The 24540-nt window shown below is 49.1% G+C and overlaps 4 protein-coding genes across 6 annotated transcripts; 3 read left to right on the top strand and 1 right to left on the bottom strand.

Moving 5' to 3' along the window:
• Positions 1–1916: 1916 nt before the first annotated feature.
• Positions 1917–4329, bottom strand: LOC125990318 (protein c-Fos). The gene is made up of 4 exons (XM_049757369.2): positions 4003–4329; positions 3417–3644; positions 3208–3315; positions 1917–2994 (listed from the first exon to the last, which is right to left on the bottom strand). The coding sequence occupies exons 1-4, from the start codon at positions 4147–4149 to the stop codon at positions 2404–2406; spliced, it is 1074 nt and encodes a 357-aa protein (XP_049613326.1). The 5' UTR covers positions 4150–4329; the 3' UTR covers positions 1917–2403.
• A 3627-nt stretch (positions 4330–7956) lies between these two features.
• On the top strand, positions 7957–10647 carry LOC125990320 (protein c-Fos). Its single transcript, XM_049757371.2, has 5 exons — positions 7957–8280; positions 8362–8505; positions 8605–8778; positions 9315–9422; positions 9503–10647. Exons 2-5 carry the CDS (start codon positions 8389–8391, stop codon positions 10109–10111), a joined length of 1008 nt encoding a protein of 335 aa, XP_049613328.1. The 5' UTR covers positions 7957–8280; positions 8362–8388; the 3' UTR covers positions 10112–10647.
• Positions 10648–13911: 3264 nt separating this feature from the next.
• jdp2b (Jun dimerization protein 2b) lies at positions 13912–19948 on the top strand. Of its 2 annotated transcripts, XM_068649316.1 has the most exons (5): positions 13912–14094; positions 15006–15049; positions 18520–18740; positions 18819–18923; positions 19018–19948. In XM_068649316.1, exons 3-5 carry the CDS (start codon positions 18546–18548, stop codon positions 19207–19209), a joined length of 492 nt encoding a protein of 163 aa, XP_068505417.1. In that variant the 5' UTR covers positions 13912–14094; positions 15006–15049; positions 18520–18545; the 3' UTR covers positions 19210–19948. The 2 variants fall into 2 exon arrangements, with proteins under 2 accessions (XP_068505417.1, XP_049613331.1); XM_049757374.2 differs by lacking the exons at positions 13912–14094; positions 15006–15049 and having other exon boundaries at positions 17918–18740.
• Positions 19949–20747: 799 nt separating this feature from the next.
• On the top strand, positions 20748–24254 carry LOC125990325 (uncharacterized). Of its 2 annotated transcripts, XM_049757376.2 has the most exons (4): positions 20748–22402; positions 22805–22906; positions 23002–23196; positions 23457–24254. In XM_049757376.2, the coding sequence occupies exons 1-4, from the start codon at positions 21707–21709 to the stop codon at positions 23610–23612; spliced, it is 1149 nt and encodes a 382-aa protein (XP_049613333.1). In that variant the 5' UTR covers positions 20748–21706; the 3' UTR covers positions 23613–24254. The 2 variants fall into 2 exon arrangements, with proteins under 2 accessions (XP_049613333.1, XP_068505416.1); XM_068649315.1 differs by having other exon boundaries at positions 22805–23196.
• The last annotated feature ends 286 nt before the right edge of the window (positions 24255–24540 follow it).

Raw genomic sequence — 24540 nt, 5'->3', positions numbered from 1 at the left:
ATGCTGATGTTATGAAAAAAGAGGCACCTGCTATTTCTGCTGCTATAGCCCTCCATCCTCACGGGGGATTGTGAGGAATATTAATAGACGCATATTAGGCACGTAGCATCTTTTGTTGAGAGGAAGGGGGGTGGGGTGGGGTGGGGGTGGGGCAGACAGTCACTGCGCGGCTCTTATGCAATGGCTAATAACACGTCCGGGCTACGCCAGTGCATCACTGCCAAGACCGAAGCCGGCTGAATTGGTGTCATTTGCGGAAATTTCCACGCCAGTCGCTTGAACAATAGCCGGGTGTGTGACGGTGATAACGTTCCTTACACGCGCACACAAAAAATAAACCGACGCACTCACACACGCCTTATTAGGCAAGCCGCCGCCGCCTCTCTCATACTGGGGGGGGGAGAAAAATGCACATGATTCAATGAATAAATGATAATTGCACAGAAAGGAAGGGTGGGGAGGATTAGGTGTTGCGTCATTTGCGCACGCTATTACTGTGGTAGATTGCTGGAGCTTTTTTTAAACACGCTTTTTAAAATCTGACAAAACCTTAAAGTACAACTTTGACACACACGGAGCAGCAGAACATAGAGCAATGTATTCATTTAACAAAGCACGGTAAACTTACATAAATTGCAAGCAAAAAATTGGATGGGAAATACTACATGAATCGTAATGTTTCACATCAATATTCCAGGCCTCAAAATCCATACTCACCAAAAGTGCCAAATCAAGTGCTCTTCTCCGGTGGGCGCGTCCGCTGGATCCGCTGAGACCGCGCCCGGTCGGCTCAACTGTGAACTGTCAATCAAATAGCACGCTTATGACAACCTGTAAAAACTACACTTCGCTTTATGCGGCACACTTTTAAATGACACTAGCCAGCAACACGGAGATTCGGGGGAATTATTTAACCATAAACTTTACGAAGACTGTTGGTATCGAATGTTATGTGCAAACCGTATAAAATATGTACGTGCCAAAAGTCCCATTTGTTTTGGACGTGTGCTTTTTTTTTTTTTTTTTTGCAAAGCTGCGTTTGCGTGCATTATTAAGCAATTTTCGGTGCACCGTGGAGTTTTGCTTGATGTATTGCGCGTGAGGAGGCTTTCCAGTGAGGTTTTTGCTTTCTTGCAAATTTGCGGTCGAGATGCAAACGACGTCGCTTTCGGATCCTCTCTGTTGCACAAGCTACCACGAAGCTACCACGAAGCGACCATGTTCCCCCCTATAATTTTTGTACCGTCCCCGTGCAATTTGATTGCGATTGACTATACGAGAGGTGAAGCTCCCTCCACATAGTCACCTTTGAATGCGTTTTGAGGCCGCCTCTGGGAACTTTTCAACGCTAGTCCAAACCGGCTTGCTCGAAGTCTCCATTTGGTCACGGAAGTGTGACGCCATCTCGCCGCGCTCGGCATTCGGAGGAAAAAAGAAGAAGAAAAAAAAAAAACACTGACGTCAGAGTTGTGTGACTTGTGGCACAGTTAACCTTGGCAACAGAAAGTACATGAAAAGAATACACAGAACAAATGGGTAACGCTGGAAAAGTCCGACAAACATATTGTATCATTTACTTTGGCAAACATTTGGTCTGATTTGAACTACTGTATAGCAGACGTTTAAAATGAAACTTAAACTTTACAGGTTGTGTTTAAAGAGTTGAAAAAATAGAAACATCTATTCTGATATATTGTTAAATCATTTTCTTGCATGTAAATCTTAAAATAGTTCAAAAATATATCTTCAAAATGTATTTCAAAATAACTGAATGTAAAAAACTAAATATATACATTATATCAATGGTGTCATTATCAAAAAGTTGAATGTCTGCAGCCTAACCTTTCGATTCCAAAGATGAGGTGCATACCTAATAAAGGTATGTGAGCATACAAACGCCACCAGACCACAGTGTTAATTTAAATATCGCTAAGAGTTTATTTACATCTATCTATATATAACAAACATTGACATTGACTTGTTTTCTTTGCTTCTGTTGTAAAAAAATAAAGTCAAATCTCATAAATTAATTCCCCCAAATCAGAAAAACTTGTGTAGTTTTCACAGAAAACCTTCATATGCATTCAGGACAGAGCACCTGTACCAATGGTTGAAGTTGTCAGTTTTTTTTTTTTTGTTTTTTTTTACTATTGCTCCTCGGACAGGAAACACTACGACGACAACGAAGACAGAGACGACTCTCGGTTATGTAGCACCATTAGAAAACAGAATTTGTAGATTACTTGGTGGTAGTGAAACATGCTACATGTAAAAAGGCAAGTCATAGCATAAATAATTGTCCGTAGCTCTGTGATGGAGAGAGACCATGTGCTCTTTTGGAAGTCAAGTAGGGGGACAGAGGGGCTTCTGAGTGGCCGTAACTCCCAAGGGTCTCCGGATGTCTTAAAGGGCCAGCAGCGTGGGCGAGTTGAGCGAGTCGGACGACTGCTCGTTGCCGCTGCTTCCCCGCCTGTGGGCCGCTCCGCAGCCAGGGAAGGCGTCAGCCTCAGGGAAGGTGAACATGAAGGAGGACGTGAAGGTGGTGCCGGTCGGCGTGCAGGTGACCACCGGCGTGCACAGCGGCAGCTCAAAGTCACCGCTGGTCACCGACGGGTGCAGCTGCTCCCAGTCCTGAGCGCCACCGGACAGGTCCACCTCGGGGACCGAGCGCTCCACCTCCGTCTTGCTCAGCAGGTCCAGGGACTCGTCCAGTACCGAAGCGTCCAGGTCGCTCAGTTTGATCGCGGCGCCGGACGCGGCGGTGCCGGCAGACAGGCCGGAGAAGAGCGAGTTGGAGACGGCGGGGGGCTCGACGGAGACGCACGAGCGGGCCGGCGAGACCGATGCCCGAGGGAAGTCCGAGTCCAGCTCGGCGGGAACTTTGCAGATGGGCCGGTGGGCGGCCAGGATGAACTCCAGACGTTCCTTCTCCTTGAGGAGGTTGGCAATGTCGTTCTGAAGGCTCGACTTCTCGTCCTCCAACTGATCAGTTTCCTGAGAAGACATAAAAGAGGAGAGCAATCAGTGCTGGAAATTGCAATCTTGGGTTGCTGTGGGCGTGGCCTAGTCAGTGACATGAGTGACTGGAGCCAGATTGGCCGCTTAGTTTGTATGTGAGCATCTGGCTGTGAACTGTGGCCAACAGCAGCTGTTTGCCAGCGTTATCGAGTGTATTCCAAGTCAGTCCCAAGTGAGGCAGATACTTACAGCTTGGAGCGTGTCGGTAAGCTCCCGCCTCCTGTTGCGGCATTTGGCGGCCGCCTGCTTGTTTCTCTCCCGGCGAATCTTTCTTTTTGCTTCCTCCTCGGCTGAAATCTGCAAAAATTGAAAGACAAAGTTAACCCGTGTGTTCATGGGCAAGAAAATGCACATTTTCAAGACATCTGATGAAATAATAACCACAGTGAAATATTCACCTCTTCCATCCTGCCTCTCTTGGTGGTGCTGTGAGGGCGGGACGCCGACACCTTCACGGCCCCCCTGGGGTAGGCGGGGCTGGGCCTGGAGGTGAAGGAGTGTCCCCTGTGCGAGGGGGCCACCGAGGAGATGAGCGGCTGCACCATCCACTGCAGGTCAGGGCTGCTGGAGATGGCCGTCACGGTGGGGACGAACGAGGCATTCAAGGTGGTCAGCTCGGTATAATCCTGCAGAGGGGCAAGAAAAATGGACGTCAGCGCAATTCCAGGAGGGAGAATGATGTTTTGGAGCCAATACTTTTGTCAGACATCAAACTTGCAAATTCGTTCGTATCTTCTTCGCTAACGCGCAATGTTGGTCAAAAACAAGACCAGTTGTATTCCTAAAAAGCGGATCTCATAAATACTACTGTCAGCCACGACGACATAAGGCACTCTTTCAACAGGAACACTTCAATTGCATAATGATTCCAATAAAATGCTCCATGCATAAGAGTTAAGATTGATATTTGCATTTGAACAAATGTGTACTGCTCAAACGCTCCATTGTTATCATTATTTCTTTTTGAATGAAGCAAACGGGTACCTGAGATTGTGGCGAGCCCATGCTGGAGTAGGATCCGGCTGGGGACGCTTGGTAGTAGCCGACGTTGCTGTTGCTGTCAGCGGCCGGGGACGCGGTGCTGCACCGGGAGGAGGAGTCGCACTCCGGCTTGAAAACGTTGAACATCATCGCTCCGGCACCGAGGCAAATTCCCAAGTCCAACAGGAAAGCGTGAGGAAATCCCTGCCACCAAAGGCTTGCAAAGGTAGAATGGATCAAATACAATCAAATGAGAGGAGTTCCAAAGGATTGTTCGGTCTTGTTGTCTCGCCGAGTAGCTGAGCGTGAACTGGCAGGCAAGACCGCTAGCAGCTCTTTTATAGTCTGCGACCGGGCCGCTCGAGTGACGTCACGGGGGCGAGGGGGAGACACCGAGGGTGGAAAAGACAGAAACGCGGAAGAAAACGTCACGCTATCAGAACACAAGACCTCTTCAAATACGTCTACCGATCAAAATTAGTAGCACTTAGTGAAATTTAAAGGATAATTATGGCGGCAAAAAGTCCACATTTTGACAAGAGTGTTCCTCCAGCTTTCAAGGAATGGAAGATTCCGCTCCGGGATCCCCTGTACGTAATTTTCCAAATATGGCGCATCCTGTAAAAAGGGGCGGGCTCTGATGGTAAACCCAAGAGCTGGCCGCCGTGACGTTACGTAAGGCAACAAACACTCAACTTGTGAAAACGCAACAACTACCAAAGATAATGCTCAGCACAAATCGGGCGGGCGAGAAGTGAAGTACGTGATGCAACGAAAACACGACAGACAGCACAATCATTCGGTGCCTTTTGAACGGCTTGTTCTCAACTAAGGAGTGACCTACTTTCTTTTATATAGTCAGACAAATATCAGCCGGTGGATAAAAAGGAGAGTAAATATTTCAACGTCATATCTATAAACGTGGATATTTTTGTGCTGCTTAGCATATTTTTAAAAGGAAATTGAATCTTTCCTCCTTTTGGACTAAAACAACTCCTATACGCTACATTTAATGCCAATAATGTTTTATCTTGTCTTTAATTCAGAAAAAAATATATAGATATATTTTATAGGCAACAAGGTAGAAGAGTGCTCTTCCTAATTGTCAGTGGCTCTTTGATGACCGAGATTTAGTGATGGAAATGAAGATACTAGTGAAATGTGTAACGTTATGGACCAACCTCAACAGAGAAACAAAAGAGCCCATGAATTTATTAAATCAAATGTATTCATATCAAGTTGGTGAACTAATATAGTAATCCGTGACAAAGGTCATTCAGAAGATGATGGTAAACTCAAGTCATTAGAACAGAAACGCAAACAAGTAAAACACAGCAGTGTCTTGAGATATGATCTTAATTTGAGCAAAATCGTGACTTAAAATTCACGTATATTTACCCTTATAAATGAACGGAAGAGATTTTAATGAGCAAATCTTTGGCATTTTTGCTTAGGTGTTAGCATTGAGCAAGCGGGGCATACCTAAGGTAAAGTTGTTTGGGATGTCAGTTTGTCTACTTCCAATGAATTTTTGAATGAGTGTTGTTTGTCACCTAAATGTTGAACAGAGGCTGTGATGTACCAAAGTCAAATTCCTTGTTTGGCACGTCCAAACATGGCGAATAAAAATTCTTGAATCTTGAAATGCTGACGTGCAAAACAGGCCATCCGTTGGCGTGTGGCGTGGTGGATGTTCCAAGCCCTGGGGTGGTGCTCGTACTTTTCTCTCAAACAGGCGTGTCGCACTTGCAGAACAAGATGGTTGTGTGTGTAAATGTGGGCGAGTACTTTTCCAGGTGTTCCCTGAGAAGGATAAGAGGGAACCCTGTGACCTCTCCCCTTCTCACCTGCATGGAGGACAGACAGGTAGAACAAGGGCATTGTGCTCTGACAACCAACCAACCAAGCAAGCAACCAAGCAAGCAACCAAGCAAGCAACCAAGCAAGCAACCAAGCAAGCAAGCAAGCAAGCAAGCAAGCAAGCAAGCAACCAACCAACCAACCAACCAACCAACCAACCAACCAACCAACCAACCAACCAACCAACCAACCAACCAACCAACCAACCAACCAACCAACCAACCAACCAACCGCTATTGTCATTGCCACGAAGCGACCTCCCTTCACGTGAAGGATTTTGCGTGGTGCACAATTATGTTGTGCAATACTTCCAGCGAATGCGGAACGAGGTCATAGTTCAGTTTATGCTCATTATTTATTATGTGTTAATGCAATTTATGATGTAATAGTAACTCCACGAGTATAAATGCTGAAAACAAGTTTAGAATGTGCATTATTGACGATATCACGCCGCTTGAAAGCTTTGTGCGTTTTCTTTCCCGCGCTGGTTGTTGTTGTTGTTGAATATTCCCGATCGCCATGGCAACACTCCACCCCTTTCGCGGTAGTGACGTAATCGTTTCGTAGGGCAACTGAGATTATTTATGTCAACAAAGTGGCATTGCTCGACGGCAGGAAAAAAGGACCAGACTCCTCCTCGCTCCGGCGGGGTTTGTACTCGGTGACGTCACGGGCGAAGCTTCCAGAAAGACGGCAGAGTGAGAGCTCTTGCGTGGATTCCTGTCTGTGAGCGTCGTGGCTGAAATAGGACACCTCTGCAGGCGATGCGAGCGTGCCATCTTCTCGTATTTTGTTTGGCTCGCCTGGTTGGCAAATAGATTGCATAATTGCATCTTCCATGACATATTCGGCGTTATGTGCTGCCATTTGTTTGTTTTTATTTTCAAGTCCTAAATCAACCAATGCACCGATGCTGCCGAGTTAAAAATAGCCTTTTTCGGAGGTGAACTTTGAACTCCCTGGCTAATGGTGTGCCAGTAAATAAGCCTCCTCCAAGCCCGACCCCTCCCTGGCAGAAGAGGCAGCGGCTGCCGGGAAGCCCAAGAGGCCCCCTTTTCTTTCCAATCCTTTCCTTTCTATTCCATTCCATTCTATTCACAATGCCCCGCTTTCGCTTTCCCCGACTACCGGTCACTCCAATGGCTCTGTGATGTCATCAGCGACCTAAAAATAGCCCGTAGAAATCACATTAGTGAAGTCAGGGGACCCATTTTGCTTTTCAACTTTCTTGTATTGTTCTACTACTGTATTTATCCTATAAAGTTGTATTGTATTCTTTCACAATCTTGCTAAGAAACACTTTGCATTCAGGCACTAATGAATAAAACTTCGACAGGGTTTTGGCTTGGGTTTGGTTCTTATCATTTCTGCAGGACTAGCAGGGGAATTTGATTGACACTTACTGCGAAGAATGCGGACACGCCCACAGCGTTTGAGGCAAGAAAATGTCTTTTTTGCTTGGATTTTAAAGTCTCATTCGTACACTGCATTCAAATTTAACAAGGTTTTTAGCTGTAAAAGTGGACTTGCATCTCTGATTATAAAAATACAGTAACAATTTGTTGCCAGTGTAACATGGGTGACGTAATGGGCGTTACATTTCTTCATTGAGTGCTAAAAACCAAAATAAATCACTAACGGTCAATTAACAGATCCCCCCCCCCCCCCTCTGTTGCGTCTGGAGCCGTCCCAAGCGCCCCCTGCCTGCGCTTGCGCGTCCCTGTTCACCGGAAATTCCATATATGGCGCAGAGGGTATTTTTGTTTCTTTTTTTGTTGACGATCTATCGTTTTGATCAGATGCACAGACGTAAAAGACAACACGAATTGTATCTAATTGAGGCACCTTTTTATATAAATAAACATTGAATGAAAAAAAAAACATCTAATAATGAGCACGTGAGCGCTGTGCCTCGTTGCATAAACCAGCTGTGCAAAATGACGATTGCACAAGCTGACTGAGCAAAAATAATGTTCTTGTTGAAAAGAAGGAATTGCTATCGGAAATTAATCCTATTTCTGAGGGCATGTTCTCATAAAACGAGTTAGAAAAAAAAAAAAAAAACGGGCCACGGGTCACGTTGCAGGTATGATCCAGTAACTGCATGCGTTCAATGACGTCGTTCATTCATGACGTGCTGATGCGTGGGGTGCCGCCTCGTACAAGACTGTTCTACTTCCATCATTTGCATTCATCAAAACATATATTCATTAGATTATCATTGATTGTGGATTTATGATTGTTACTTTCACGTGCTACATTGGAGGGGGCGGGGGACGCACCGTTGCTTCCCCCCTAACCCCACCGAATGGTTTGCTCTCGTACGTTTCATTCATAAAATCCAGCTCACTATAAAAGGCGGGTCGTCCTGCCACTCGCTGCACTTTGCAACATTCACCAAGGCTGGCAAATGGAAGATAAGTGAGCAATCGTATGCATTATTTGATATCCTCTGCCTTTTTCTGACGCATCTAAATGTGTTCTTTTCATTTCTTTTGATAGTTAAGAAAAATAAAATCGAAATAAATCATGCACCCGGATTATTCCTCGGACTCGTCGTCGTCCAGCTGCAGCACAGCATCGCCTGGCGGGGACACTCTTGGGTGCAGCCTGCAGCCTCTGTCACCGGCACCTGACAACGACCAGGTAAAGAGTCAGAAAAAAAGCATTATTACTACAATTTAGAGAGAGAGAGAGAGAGAGAGAGAGAAAAAAAAAGACGCACCATTTTTTTGACGGTGTCAGGATGTGGACAGCGGTGCGTCGGACTGCGTGGTCCCCAGCGCGGATGCCATCTCGCCGGATCGGTGGCGCACGTCTCAACCGAGCGTCTCGCCTTCCAAAGAGGGCAGCAGGGGCCAGACGCCTTTTAAGAAGAAGGCCAAGCCCTCCGCCTGCAGAAAAGGGCACAAAGACAAGGTACGGGACGACGGGAAAGACGACGCTGCAATGTGTTTAAAGGACAGCGCGTGCATGTTAATGCACAAGGTGCATGCGCGCATCTTCCGAGTCTGCAGCGCCTCTGCATCAGCATTCAGTGCAGAGACTTTGTGGAGCGGTTCTTGTTCTCATCGCCTAAATATTTTCCCGTCCACTGGGGCTCATGAAAATGGTAATAATCTCATCTGCTCCGGGATTTCACACCATTACCATTGCAAAACTTCTTTTAACATTTCTAATTGGGGGGGGGCAATTGAAGTAAAGGTGATCACCTTTAAATGCAGTAATAATGATAAGAGTAAAATGAGTGAAATTCTCGGTCCCACCGCTAGATGGCGACAACAGACTTCCTAACAGCAGGTCACCCACCGTCAAGTCACACTGGTTTCCTTACAGTGGAAGAGAATATCATCCTTGAGAAGTTTTGACTTTTGAAACATATTTTTCATCTAAATTTGTGCACTTTTTTTCTTGAAATGCATCCATGTGCCTGTTTTTGTCAATTGCGTCTGCAGCCTTCCAAAGAAGAGGACGAGCGGCGGAGAATTCGCCGGGAGCGGAACAAAATTGCTGCGGCAAAATGCCGGAACAGGCGCAGGGAGCTGATCGACACGCTGCAAGCTGTACGTGTCAAGAAAATCCTGTTGTTTATCTCTATAGAGCATATGAGCGATGCCTGACTTCCCTGATCCCTCCCCGTTAGGAAACTGACCAACTGGAAGAGGAGAAGTCCATCCTTCAGTCGGAGATAGACGAGCTCCTGAAGGAGAAGGAGCGCCTGGAGCAGGTGTTGTCCTCGCACGAGTCCTCCTGCTGTAAGCTGGAGGAGAAAGCTGACGAGGACGAAGTCACGATGATGTCGGCCGAAAGCGTCGGCCTGGCCCAAGTCCGCTGCATCCCGGCCGCCGCCATCTTCGGGAACTCCAACCTCCTCCTGTCCTCCAACCTGGAGGAGGACCAAGACGGGAGCCTGGAGGACCTGAAGGACGACCTGGACGACTTGGTCCCCAGTCTTGAGATGGAGGCGTCCGAGGAGGGGGAGGCGGCGGCCGGGGCCTTCGTTCCCGACATCGTGGACCTGAGCGGGCCTCTCTGCCTGCCCGACTGGGAAACCTTGTACAAGTCGGTGGCCGACGACCTGGAATGTCTGGCCGCGCCGCTCGCCGCGTCTTCCGGCCCCTCGTGCGGCGGCGGCGGCATCTACCGCACCGGCGTCTTCTCCTTCAACTTGGCCGACTTGGACGCCCTGGCGGAGGACGCCCGGAGCGGCCTGGAAGACAGTCTCAACTCACCGACACTCCTGGCGCTGTGAATGGGAAAAGGGGAAAAAAAAAAAGAAAGTACAATATATCGTGAATCATACACGTACTATATATCAAATGTCTATTGTAAAAACGCCAAACTGTGATCTAGAGGGGTTCACTGTACTCTTGTTTTGTTTGGTAGTGTATGTTTGCTGTTGTTGAAACTTCCAAAGTGCAGATGATGTGGAATAAATATGGCGGGGCTGAATTCTTCCATTCTGGTGCAAGTGCGGTTGTCCAAAATGAACGCTTCACAAAAACATGCATGCAAATCTCTTATAACAAGTGTCTTTTATCCCTTAGCTGTCATGTAAAGCTGGATCTAAACATGTACGTGCTGTAGACAAACTTGTGATGTAACAATTAGCAAAAGAGTAACTGATGTGTAGCATTTTACATGTATATCTTGTCATGTAATGTCATATTTCAATGTTTGTGCCATCTCTATTTTACTGGGACATATTTTATGACATAGTTTATTTTTTTACATATGGAAAATATGCGATGCAAAGAGGAAACAAATAAACGGTGACATTGAAACATGGAGCGTCTTAGTTATATTTAGGAGGAGGATTATATAAAAATCATTTGTGGAGGAGTGGGCGCTTGATTTGAATGACTTATTCATTGCGTTTTCGATGCTCCACAAAAGCAACGTGCCGACGTCACAGAGCGAGTTGCGTGCGGCGTCACGTCCGTTGACCAAATATGGAGCGGGGCGGGGAATCGCGGGCTGTTTTGTTTCTATGGCAACGGCCGTGTCGTCGCCGCCGCCGCCGCCGCCGGGGGAAAAAGAGGGAGCGTTTTTTACGTCCTCTTTTTTTTAATCGAACGTTAATAAACAACCACGAGTTTCGACGAGCATTTCAACAATAGTTTCCCGTAACAACTTGGTAGTAGATGACGAGCTAAGCAAAACGGGGACACGACGCCGCATGTGTTGGTGCGTTCAAGGTCACTGTGCGATTATGAGATTTCAGATGCTGAGTTCAGACACATTAGGGGGCGCTACAATCTTCACGGGCTAACGACACTCACTTGCCACAACATTGGGCAATAATGTGGACTCCATCAAAATTCGACTAGCGTGTAGAACCAATGGTTTATTTTATTTTAGCTACCGGTGAATACAATTTGTCCTTAGCGCGAGTGCTGTGTCGCCAGTGATTAATACCTGTGTGGCATAGTGCAGGTGTTCCCAATATTCTGGCCAGTGACTGTACATGTCCCAGTGTACAATCCACCGCTTCCCGTTTTGAAATTTTAGCTGCAATGATGGACAGAGCTTGTCAGCGTTGATGTTATGTGACTGCTTCATCCCAGCCCGGGAGCGAGACGCTTCTCACCTCTTCTGGCACTGCGACGGCAAAATACCACACAACTGTTGAAGCCACAAACCTGACAGTTACGAGACACGCGGTGGATTTTGCTTGGACAAATAGTTAGGAACACGGAGCATATCAAAAGTCTACACACCCCTGTTCTTGTGGACTTGATTGAGTGAGCCAACTTTCCCACAGTAGGATGGTTAATATTTTGAAAGCAGCTTAGTGGAAGTGCAAGCTTCACGCTAACATATAATACAAAGGCCATTGATGGGATGGGATGGGATGGGCTGACGTCACCATAAATGGTGACTCGGCCCCGTGACATTGATTAATGCCCGTAAATGTAGCACTTCCCTGGGAACGTAAGCGCAAGCGCGCTGGTGATGAGATAACGTGATGCGGAAAAAGTGAGCGCAAATGTGAGACATGCAACAAGACGATGGAGACCATCCATCCAAGTAACAAGCCGACGACGGGACGATTCTTTCATGCATCGGGCTCTGTTCATTTTAAAACTGTCCCACTTGGTATTTGATAAGAGACTGAAAAAAAAGAGTTTTTGTGCTTCCTTAACCATTTATTACATTTTCAATGGAACAATGAATGATCATAAATGAGCTCTGGGAATAATACAAATGAAACTCAACAATAGAATTTCCTTCAGCACAACTGCAAGAATGGCAAAGATCTCAATTGCTGAAATCAAGAGGGCTTCGCCGCCAACTTCCTATTCTGCCCCGGCCGGCTCTTATGAAATATGGAAAGATTTTCAAAAAAGTGCCAACGGCCGGACGGGCGTCTGCGAGGATCCCGAAAGGAGAACAACAAGAAGGAAGGAAGCAAATTAATAGGGACCGCTTGCCTTATTGTGTCTGCAGTGCGGTCAAGGAAGAGGAATGAGTCAGGACGGGACGGGACGGGACAGGACCGGACGCTGTCTGGCGTGAGCCACGGGTATTTCCCAGAGAGGTGGCATGGTTGTCACCCAGCAGACGTGAAGCAAATAACACTGACTGACCTGCACGCTCACGTGAGGAGGCGGGCGGGCGGGCGGGCGCCTTTCGGGGAATGACACCTGCCGCCGGGAAACACAAATGTGGAGCACATCAATGATGACAAACGCAACACCCAAAAAGTCCATTTGACCTCAGGCTCATTTGAGTTGTTGACACTCTTCTCTGTGGTGTGTCAAATTGACAAGACATTGACTTTTGTTTCACAGGCACTCCAACCGATTAACGTGGAGTCCAAATCCGATTGGGCGACACATTTGACGATATCAGATCATTTCGGGTGACATTTTGGACAACTTTGCTGCGGAGAGAGCCGTGACCATCTCGTCCTTACAGAACGTGGCCTGTTTTATGATCACTTCTGCTTTATTAACCCGCTTGGCACCTCTGAAATGTGTTCCAGGTCTATGTTTGGAGCGAGTGTGACGCACACACACGACCCCCTCCCCCACAGATGTGAGCCATAAATCACAGCAGAGCCAAATTAGAAGCTAAAAAAAGGGGAACACAGTGGGGTATTTTGGGGGGGGGCTGGAATAACCCCGGTGGCATGCTTTGTGACTGGAACAATTGAGCACGTTGACAAAAATATGAAATTAGTCAAGAGTGGACAATCTTGAACTAAGACACATGGTAACTTTTGCAAGTAAAGTCTCGAATACCGCACGTCTACTTTACGATGCAGCACGTTCCTATTTTGTTACCGATTATGAACACTAGGGGAAAGCAGAGAGGCCACAATTCACACTCTTGGAACTTTCTGGAACTTTCCTTAACAACACGCAGCCAATCGTGAGACGTACATTCGATTTGGGTTTCTTCAACAACACCGACTTGTGACTCAAGCAAAACAGCACTTAAGGGCACTTTAAGGCCAAAGCAAGATGGCGGTCGCCCTTGCAAGATTTATAGCGTCGGGCCAGCTGCAATAACATGATTTCAAGCTGCATGTGAGGTCGTCTGTAGCAGTCAATGGAAGGCGCGCGACAAATCGCATGTGTCGACCAAGGGGGCAAACGAGGGTTAAACAAAGCAAATAAAAAGCCAGTCAAGTAAGTCTTGTGTAACTCGTCAAGTGGCACATACAGCGAGGAATAAAAGAGGAAGTGCAAATCAACACTTGTCATGCCAGCAATAATATAGCCAAGCAGAAATAGGCCACTACAATAACTGCTTTTTCAATGCACACATACTAAAAAGAGTATCTTTGCTAACCCTGTTCCACTACTTTTGCATGCTAGACTGCGCTTGCATTGAGTCGGTGCGGTAGAGGCACTTGTTTCTAAGTAGCGGCTCCTGTCAACAGCACAGGCGCCTGCCTGGATGAGCGTCCAAAGTTTTCCTCTCCGCTTGCTTGTGTATGTTTTCGGTTGCTAGGGGGCGGAGCCGGCCGGCCGGCCGGTCGGCTCCGCCCCCTCCGTCCGTCCTCTTGCATGAGTCTCATGCGCGCACGCTTACGTCTGGCTCGGCCACTTCCGCATTCCGGAGTTCTCCCAGACCTGGCCCACTACTTAAGCGGGCTGATGCAACCACTCGGGCTAGTCCCCGAACCCGAAGCCGACTGTGGGGGAAAAAAATAAAGCCCGAATTCCACATTTCGCTCATCCCATCCGGATTGTTTTGATTTTTATTTGTTTAGACGCACAACAGGTAAGCGCGCGCGACTCGCCGTCGCCTTCCTTGCGTCGCTTATGTGTTATTATTATTATTTTGATCGGTTGGTAGAGTCGTGAGTACACGATGTACATTTTTGGGGGAATTGCTACTTGGAAAAATAGTCGCTGCTCGGCCATGTGCTCTGCACCGCGCTGCAATCCCTTGTAAACTTTGCTGTGTTACATGGTCGTAGGGGATGTGCGCTTGGCACGCGCTTCCCCCTCCGCGATATGCAAACTTGCTTCCTCTAAATGATCAAGCGTTTTCGTTTTTCACTGCACTGGACTGTGTGTCGGTTGCTCCGCTCGCGGAGACAGTTATGTAACGCCAACACGTCGCAGGATGACGGCAAGCGAAGTTCCGCGCTCGCCCGCCCGCCCAGACTCCGCTCACTTTGCACGCGTTTCAGCTTCAAACCGGTAAAAGCGGCGAGTTCAATCGCGACTTTCCAACATTGTCACCTCGCAGCTATAAGAGACAAGTGAAAGCTCACATACGGCCACGTCGGATATCCTATTACTGTTCGTACGTGTCGTTTATGGAAGAATTTGGTTTGAGCGTGGGTTTGGCAGTTTTCGGCAGGGTTCGTTCAAGGTCGTAAACGATCGCAAAGACGTTTCCTGACCTGCTTCTTGGTTGTCATGTTTAACGTTTCTGTCACTGTGTGAATAAATGGTCATAGTTTTCAAGTATTCTTTAGGCGGCAAAACATGTCTTTTATTTGAATGGGATTCAGATAAAAGATATTTAAAAAATGCAGTACATAAGAAAAGAATGTGATGCTCTTCATTCAATTGCCACATACTCTGCTGGGGCATGTTTACACAAATGACTCAAGCGGCGGCAAACTTTTCTGACCGCTGCGTTCAAATTAAATGCTAATTAATCATGCTATTTCTCCACAGTGTGCGAACACAGTTGCACCATTGACAGAAGAAGTTCTCTCTGAGTAAGTATTGTGCATTTACCAAACTTTTCGATTTAAGCAATCGATTGTGTGACTAAGGTTAACGCAAATATATTTCAAATAAGGGAAGAAAGAACATTTTTTCCAGTGATTCATCGAAATGAACCTCAAGCTGTCGAGGCTCCTGGTCTTGGTCTGCCTGAATAGTTAAGGCCGACCGTGGAATGGGAACTATGATGTGACGGCAGGCATGCATGCATGCGACCTGCGAGTTCAAAGGTTCAGCCTTTTCCAAATTTGTGACTGGACGAGTCTCCAGCTGCTGCATGCACGCCGTGGGGCGGGGCGGGGGTGGGGGGGGCAACGCGTGTGTGACGTGTCTACTCGCCTTTGGCTCTATTTGTGGCGTTGGGGCATGTTTGGGCGTTAGACAAAAAAAAAAAAGAAGGGATTTCTGCCGCCGGCAGGCAGCTCGAGGCTAAAGGTGCTGAGAGCCTGGACGTGGGCGCGCGGGCGGTTTATTTTAAGTAGAAATGCCTTCCAGTACGTCTGTGGGGAGCTGGAATTGGCGAGCTGCACCGCAGTGCACACACTGCAGACGCATTGCAGGCCCGCCAGCCAACTAGGCAACAGCAAGCAATGTTGAGCGAGCCCCCCCACCCCCATTTTCACGGCTGATGGTGTCACCTTATCATTGTTGGCCCTGTAAATCTTTTTTGAATATTATTGCAAGAAGTACGTCACGGTGGGCTCCAATAAGCAACGGGGCCAAAAGCGTGTTTCGTCACAGTGTGCCGGATGGATGACGAAACACGGGACAAAGGATGGGAGGGCATTAAATTGACATGCGGGTGTTGCATAATCTCACCACGGTTGCCTCAACAAATCACATTTTCTGGCCTCGGCTCGGCCAATTTCTTCTCGTGGAGGATTGCGGGCCGGATTTGTCACGGGTGGGAACCGCCGTGGCTTTTTGTCTGCCGTTATTGAATGTATCAACAGGCCCACCCAAGATGCAAATACCTTCGGGCCGATGATGGCGGACAGCTTATTCTTTGATTGTTGCAATTTTCTGCTTCTAACTTTGACGACGCCCGCCCAGACGACACCTCCCACCCTCCGTCCACCCACCGTCCACCCGCCGGGCCTTGCGTCCACATCCAGGCGCCGGCTCCCGGGCCGGTTGTACCGACACGCGCCAATGAAAATAGGACGAGGGCTCGCAGGAATGTCCGTCCTGACTCTCGCTGCTCTCAAGACAAATTCTCCGGTTTCCCGGGAGCGTTGCGTAAGGCCGAGCGACTGAGCGCAGATGGTAACGATGACGGCTGAGACGTTGGCCGGGGAAGGGGCGCTAGCGAGCGAGCGTGCCTTGGCCTCCGGCCTCGCCGCTTACCGCTCGCAACTCGGCGGAACATTTCATCCGGGCGAAATGCTGCCGTGCGGCCTTTTTCAATAGCTGCGGCTGATTCCATTTTGGAAAGTGTTCTGGCTGTTCCCGTAAATGTGGCGCTTTCAAACACCAAGTCTGGCGGCCAAAAAGGCTTTGTCTCAAGGTCAAGCAAGCCAAGTTAATTACCTTTGGTTTAGGTCCCGTCCCGCGGAGGTGCGATGGGTTCGGGACAGGCGGCCGAGTGCTCCTCGGATTTCCACTCCTGCGTGACGAGAGAAGGGGGAAACAAATCAAAAGCTGGAGCGCATGGTGACAAATGGAACTGAGCGCTTGCTCAAAACAACAACTAGCCTACAGTGCAGTGGCCCTGTAAAAAAACAAAAACAACCTATATAAAAATGCCTTTGAAAGCGGCCCCCCCCCCCTCGCATTGACGGCGGCTGGAGGGAATGCGGATAATGGGGGCCGCCGGTCGTCCCGCTGGCTATTGAGAAGGAATTCCACAGCCCTGCTAATTGTTCTCAGGAAAGACTCAGGAAATGGAGCGAGCTGAAAGTGAGCCCAGGCCATCCAAAATGTATGCGTGAAGCCAGCCAGACTACTTTTGGGCCGGGAACCAGAACCAACATTGAGCGGGTCCTTTCTTTATTTCATAGCTAATACACGAGTGACATTTGGTGGCTTCACGCGGCCGGGCGTCCTTTGTGCTGGAGAAGATGAACACTTTTCAGGTTCTTTTCAGACGCTCGCGCCCAACTCGAAAGGGGAATTCGGTCGGAAGTGGAACGAGGCCCGGAGCGGGTCGCCCCTGCCTGCCCTGTCATGGAGGGACTCGAACAACATGGTTTTCTCAAATGGTTTTTCTTTCGAGGGACTTTCTCAAACGACTCGTTTGGAGGGAACTGTTGCTCTCGCTCGGCTCCCATACGGACCGGGCCGGGTCGGGTCGGCCGCTGCACAAAATGAAAAAGTCCTTGGCGCCCTCCGCTCCGACATCCCTCGCGGGAGTTTCACAGAGAGGCAATTTTGTCTGAGAAAGATCTTTACCAGAGCTGTCTTGTTCTTTTCCTCTCCAGCAAAAACAACAGGCGGCTGCCAAGCGCCGTGTAAATGGGAGTTATACATGAAGTGAGCGAGAGAGAGGGAGGAAGAAAAAAAAAAGGAGGGAGGGAGGGAGGGAGGGAGGAATTATATGATCAAATGCCTCATTTGACGCTGGCTCTGCGCTCGAACCCTTGGAGCGAATAAGTCACGCAGCCCGAATGAAGAGGTCACGACAAATGCAGACGTGAGCTTGCCAGCGCAGGTGGACGGACGGACGCTTTTCTCCTGTCGACGGCAAAAGTTAAAGACGGCGGCCATTTCTTTGCCTGCTTGCGAGTCAGAATCAATTTTTCTTCTCTTTCAGTCCAACCGTAAAAAACTTTGCGCTCCATATGCTGGGGTGGAGTGCGTTACGTAAGCTCCCTCTATGGCTTTTGTAATAGCTCAAGTCTTGGAGGGAGGGGGGGGGGGGGGGGGGGTATAACTTACCATCCATCGTTGGCTGTCAGCTCGTCGGACTGCAGCACAGTCAGCTGTTTGAGAGCGCGGCACAATAGCGCTCTTTGTTTGCCGCATCTGAGAGGGGCTTTGTTCGGCTCCCGTCCAACCTGTCCGGCCGGGCACGGAAGCCAAGGAGGGGGCCGTTCGGGAATACAACTGGCAACGCGCTGGCCTCCCCCCCCCCGCCACCCCGGCCGGGGAGGCGGCAAGTTCTGAAATCAAAGGGCTCAAAGGTCAGACGATTTGAAATTGGAGCGGAATGTGGATGCCACACAAGACTATATTTTTAGAAATGGTTAATCTTTCCTCAAATGACTTTTGGGTTTTCCCCACTGTTGAATAACAACACGTTACCAACCAAGCAAGTGTAGGGTCCATTGGCACCAAGTGGCCGCCGTGGCGTTGAAGTGCTCTGTTGGCAAAAACAGCAAGCGGTTGTCGCCGTGATGTCAGACCACAAGGACGGGAGGCGGGGCTTAGGTCGCGGCCGCAATGTCACGCCGGGGCGGCCGCCATCTGACCAAGGACTCTGCTGGGATACAAACTCACAAGCCTTTCGCTCTCCTCCCAACAGCAGCGGCGGCGGCGGCCGGGCGGGACATGATGCCGGGACAGATCCCGGACCCTTCGCTGGCGGCGGGCTCCCTGCCCTGCCTGGGCCCGCTGGCGGGCATCTCGGCCACCACGCTCACCGACCAGCTGAAACTGGCCGACTTCCACCAGCTGGGCGCCATGTTCTCGCCGCTGCACTTCCTCGGCAGGCTGGGAAAGAGGCCGTTGAGCATCAAGACAGAGGTGAGGTTCCAGGCGCGGGCGGCGGTGCCGCGGCCGGCCCCAAGTGAAATTCAAATCTGACCGTCGGCCCGTTTGCAGATGGATGAAGACGAAGAGAGGAGGAAACGACGGCGAGAGAAAAACAAAGTAGCGGCGGCGCGATGCCGGAACAAGAAGAAGGAACGAACGGACTTCCTTCAAAGGGTAATTTTTCACACGCAAACCCCACGACGGCACGAGCGACGTCCCCCCCGCCGTTGTCGATCTGAGCAATGCCCATTTGTTTCCCTCCCGTCAGGAATCGGAACGTCTGGAAATGGTCAACTCGGATCTGAAGGCTCAGATCGAGGAGCTCCGCCTCGAGCGGCAGCAGCTGATGGTGATGCTCAACCTGCACCGGCCCACCTGCATCGTGCGCACCGACAGCGTCAAAACCCCCGAAAGCGAGGCCGACCCCCTGCTGGAGCAGCTGTCCACCGACGCCAAGTGAAGGGGGAACGTAGAGGGGACGCAGAGGGAACCCCCCCACCTCGGGCGTACGTCACACGTGCCAATATCACATTTCCAAGTAAGCACTTGAGCTCCAAGCTGGCCACTTTTGGGGACTGGACACACAGACGTGCAGTTGTGTGCAAACAGGAGGCGGCTGTGTCCGCGGCAGACCGGAAAGAGCTCCGGATTGGTTGCCGTGCCGACGACGGTGACACCCGCCGTGCCTCGTCACCGACGTGCCGGCTCCGCATATGAAAGGAAACGGCACCCAGGAAAAAAAAAAAAAAAAAAAGGGACCAATGGACACCGGTGGAAAAAGGCCGCAAAGAACGCTCGGTGCTCTGGCGGTGCGTCGTGGCCAGTTTTGCTCGACTTCTGGCGTACTATACTCAGTGCAAGTGCACCACCGTTCGTTTTTTATACATCTTTTTGATTTTGTACTACTTTGCATTAGCCGCCCGCAAACGACGGCGGCGGCGGCAGTTACCGGTTGATCCGACCCGTGGTGACGCTGGCGTCATGAAATAGCACATAAGGAAAAAATAGAAAAAATGTTTACACTCATTTATTGTACTTGTTTTCTACGACCCGAAATCCCCGGCGATCACTTGATGTGATTCTTCAACCTACAGTGGAAGCGAGCGTTTTGTTGTTGAGCAGTATTTCAATGTCTGGACATGTATCTGCCATGTATGACTCTGTTACCCTGCATAGATTAAAATTTATTTTTGAATTCATTTGTAATTGTCCTCCCTTCTATAAAACATACCATGAAAAGGGGCCGTTTGTCAATACTGTTGGCGCCATCTGCTGGACACTTTGTGAACCAACATCAAGTCGGATTTCGGTTAGCTATGCTTCCCATTTTAAGGCCATCCATCCATCGGTCGTTTGGTTGCCTTTTCATTTTTCTTATTTACATCCGTCTTGGCAATCTTGCACAAGGCGACTTTTGTTTGAGGCCTCATCAAACATTGGAGGGTGTGCTAAAGAGTCCTCGCTTGGACTAACATTGATGCAATTGTTTTATTTCATAATAAGACGGGGGGGAATAATGAAGGTAAATGATGCCTGTGATGTGGCTTGATGAAAACAAACAGTTTCCTTTCATGTGATTCATCACAAAGACAAATTCACAGATTTGGACGGCCACATTTCCAAGGAGGAACAAAAAAGGCGGCCAAGAACCCTTCCGATTTCTATGCTCCCACTGGCGCACGCGGCCAATTAACATCGTCTGCACAACGCTAATGGAATCTTGAGGGCTACTGGAAGTAAATAACGGCATTAAAAGGAAGCCTTGGGCCATTGTCTCCTGCATTGGGGCAGCCATATTCTCATGCTAATCGCATATTCCGCCTCGTTTTGTTTCCGCCTTAATGAATTCGGTGTTTTTTGCTGCCTCGGACATTTGTGTAGGTGCTGGCAGAGAAACAAAGACATTCGTAAGGGCCTCCGTGTCATCCCCACAAACGCCTCCCCGCGATTATTAAAGTAAACAGAAAATAGTGGGGGGGGGGGGGGGGGGGGGCTGGCTCGCAGCTGCAGGCACTCCAAGGCCGCGTTTGTACGCCGGCAGAAAGGAGCAAGCGACCCTCAAGACTTGGGCAAAAAAACATCATCTCATTATTTGGGCATTCTCAAGAGCGAGGCGGCTAATCACGGCTTTGAAGACTCGGGATGCGTTTGGCAGGAGATGAAATGTGCCGTGACAGACAACCCGGGGCCGCCGGGCCGCACGTGGCCCGCGAGAGGGTTCGTTACGGCCACCCGTGCAAATGTGACGACAACGCGTAAAAGCTCAGAGAAGCTGTCAGGTGCGTCTGGCCAATAGAGGGCGCCGGTGTGCCGAATAAGACAAAACGGAATCAAGAAAATATTGCAAAACATATTTTGGAAGTGGTTTTGTAGGAGCAAATCGAGCACTTGAAGGCAAGTCAGACATGAGCAAGTGGCAAGTGGCACTTACTGGCTCTGGAGTGATCCTCTGGTGCCACTTGTTGATTCATCAGCATCCCAGTCCAAATACAAAGGCAGCAAGCGGAAAGACAAGACAGAACGGAGCCAAGTGTCAAACTCATGAAGACAAAAAGAATCCAGATGTGAGCCGTACCTCGAAGGAGTCACTTGGAGCCAGAATACTGCAGGCGCTGGATGATGAATTACACAGAAAGAGAAATTGTTGTCTGTGTCGGTCGGTCGGTCAATGTGAGGCAAAAAGGGGGCCGGTCCAACCTGTCGCTTGGCCGCACCCCTCCATTTTTAAAGGGCCTCGCGCGCGGCGAGTCGAGTCACAGCTCCAGTCCGCCAGGCATCCTCCGAAGACGTCTCCCTGAAGACAACAAACAGGTGGACATCAGGTAGGACTCGCTTTCAACACAACCATTTATTTTTTTTTTTTTTAAATTTCATCCTGATGCGTATGTGCCCCGCATCACTTCGATGGCGCTTTTTTGCATTCATCAGGGACAGCGCTTGACTCATCCCAATCCAACATGAACGTGAGCATGTGTAGCAATGACATCTTTTGGCTGGACCAACTGGCTCCTTTTGAGCTCCGTCCCACTCGGGCAAAATCTCAAGACGCCTTCGACGAGACGAGCAGGACGCCAGGTCTTTGCTACGCATCTCCCGCCGTCCAACGGAGCGGCCGTCCAGCCAAGCGAGCCCGGGTGGAAGATATCCTGAGCGGTTCGCCTGTTGGCGAGATGAAACGACACCCGGTCCAGGGAGAGGAGGGAAGCCGGGAGCCGGCCCTCTTGACAATTCTTCCGGAAGAGCCACGGCCAACGTGGAACGGCTCCCCACGTGCAAACTTAAGGGATGGCGCCTCTTGCGAAACCACAAGTGGCACAAAGTCAGGCAACTTTTCACTCCAGCCGGGAAAAGCAATGGCCGACGTTTTCAAGTACGAACTCTCCAGAGCCGTGAGTCACAGCGTCGACTCGCTTTTCAAAAGCATGCCGCTGATACGGGCGGCCGACGGGTCTTCGAGGGGTCCGCGCCAGGTGCTCGACGTTCAAACCGAGGCGCTGTCTCTGGTGGTACGAGGACCTCGAGAGGAAGCGTCAAAGTCGCTCAAAGTCCCATCCGAGGCGGAGTCCGGATCGACTGAGGTGCCGAGTGTTTGCTTCCCGCGCGTCAAGATGGAGTCAAGCGGCCTTCTCAAGAATCATCGTTACAGCCTCAACGTATCCTTCCATGTTGACCACACAGGTGGGGGGGGGGGGCCTTTGGCTCACCTGGTGAAGAAAGGTGGGACAGAACTTGGGTGCATTGCCAACAAATTTTAAGTCACACCTTTAAAAGTACATCACCTTTCTGTCATTTAGAACTAAGCACTTTTGGGAAAACAAAGACTTGTGTGGTTCTTCACAAAAGAGGTAAAGCGTGCTTGCTTCAAGCACTGCCACTTTCATTTCAAACTGGGACATTAAATGACAATTAGTATAGTTCAAGACCAAAATGTATAAGCAAGCCACATTGTCAAAGGTCCACTAGCTTAATGCCAACATGACGCCATCGGAAATGAGCACATTAGCACACACAGAAAAAGCCCAAACCAGTGTGGTCCTTACCTGTGGGCCATTTAGGAGGGTTTGACCACGCAGCATCTGAAAAAAGCCAAGCTGATGTTCTTCTACACGCGCTATCCCAGCTCGCCGGTGCTGAAGATGTGTTTCCACGACGTGCAGGTGACAGTGAACGTCGCCGCGCTGCTCTTCTCATTTCAGCGGAAGGACACAGCAAAAACGTTTGACCATCTCACTTACCCACCCGCTGCTCGCAGTTCACACGCTGCATCGGCTCCCAGCTCATCAAGTGGTTCAGTAACTTCCGTGAGTTCTACTACATCCAGATGGAGAAGTTTGCGCGGCGCGCCGTGGCGGAGGGGCCGGCCGACGCGGTGGCGCTGTCTGTGGACAGAGAGTCGCAACTTTTCAGAGCCCTCAACGTGCACTACAACAAAGGCGGCGACTTCCAGGTGAGCTTGAGGCTTTCCGTGTTGAAATGCCCCCCCCCCCCCCCATTTTTCTGTCTACATGTGTGGCTGCACCGTTTGTGTTCAAATTGCAGTTTTCAAGGCAAATTCTTTGCGCAAACAAGAAACGTTCAAAACAATATGATGACAAGTGCAGTTACTCAGCTAGTCATTTGCTTTGATGGCACTTACCTTGATTTACAAGGGCTGCTTTAGAATGTGAAAAATGTCAGAGATGTCTACGCTACTGCCTTTGAAAGCAGGTCCCCAACGGTTTCCTTGAAGTGGCCGAGATTACACTGCGGCAATTCTACACTGCCATTTCCACGGGAAAGGACCGAGAACCGTCCTGGAAGAAGGCCATCTACAAGGTCATCTGTAAGCTGGACGCCGACGTCCCGGCCCGGTTCAAGACTTAGGGCTGATGACATCCGCTTTGCCACAACGGCGACGTGGGCTTACTCGAGCGACTCGGGAGCATTCAAAATATGACACACAAACAGTATTGTATTGCTCTGTCCCCATGTAGTAACTTTTCCGCAGTCACTTTTTGCCACTTGCTGTCGACTAAAAATGACATCAGAGACGCCAGGTCTCGACAACCGTTCACGACTCAGCTTCGCAAAACCGGTGAGCCGTGATTGGTTGGCAACCGCGATGTCATTTTCAGTCCACGGCAAGGGGCAAAATGGCTGCCGCCCCGCTGAGACCATTTTTGCTTGTTAAATTCATCTTCCAGTTGGGCTGCGCAGAGCATATTACGCAGCATTTTTGGGGGGCAGACTTCCCCTTTAAGGTTGACATGGGAGATGTTTTTTGGAGACAATAATGACAAATACATTCAGATACATTTGTGTAGTAAATGAGCAATGTTTGAAGCATATTAAATCAGAGTAAACATGATTTTGGACGGTCAATGTTTTCACCAAATCCATGTTACATCGATGTCAAATCACACACTTGTGAGAGTAAAATGTCAACTCCCGGCCGGATATGCAAACACAGATGCATACGTTTTTTTTATGTATATAAATAAATACTGTACTCAGTAGATTGACATACACAGCAGTTGCAACAAAAGATTGGACACTTGAAATGGGACACTTTTACTAACCTGGGTGAGAGTTGCCCTTCATGGGGTAATCTAAGAGAAACACATTTTACAGGAGACTGGCAAGAAAACAGTCATTTCAATGTCATGCTCATCAACATAGGAAGTCACAATTCCTGATATTAAAACCCGTTCTGGGTTGGGAGATATTATTCATTCTCCAACATGATGGTCCGTTTTGCAAAAGAGAACCTTTTAATTGCCTTGCCTGGATAAATTAACAAATTGAAAAAAAA

The sequence above is a fragment of the Syngnathus scovelli genome, chromosome 20 (assembly GCF_024217435.2).
Source record: "Syngnathus scovelli strain Florida chromosome 20, RoL_Ssco_1.2, whole genome shotgun sequence".
Taxonomy (NCBI): Eukaryota; Metazoa; Chordata; class Actinopteri; order Syngnathiformes; family Syngnathidae; genus Syngnathus; species Syngnathus scovelli.
The sequence above is the reverse complement of the archived record's forward strand: the minus strand, read 5'-3'. Positions and strand labels throughout refer to the sequence as shown.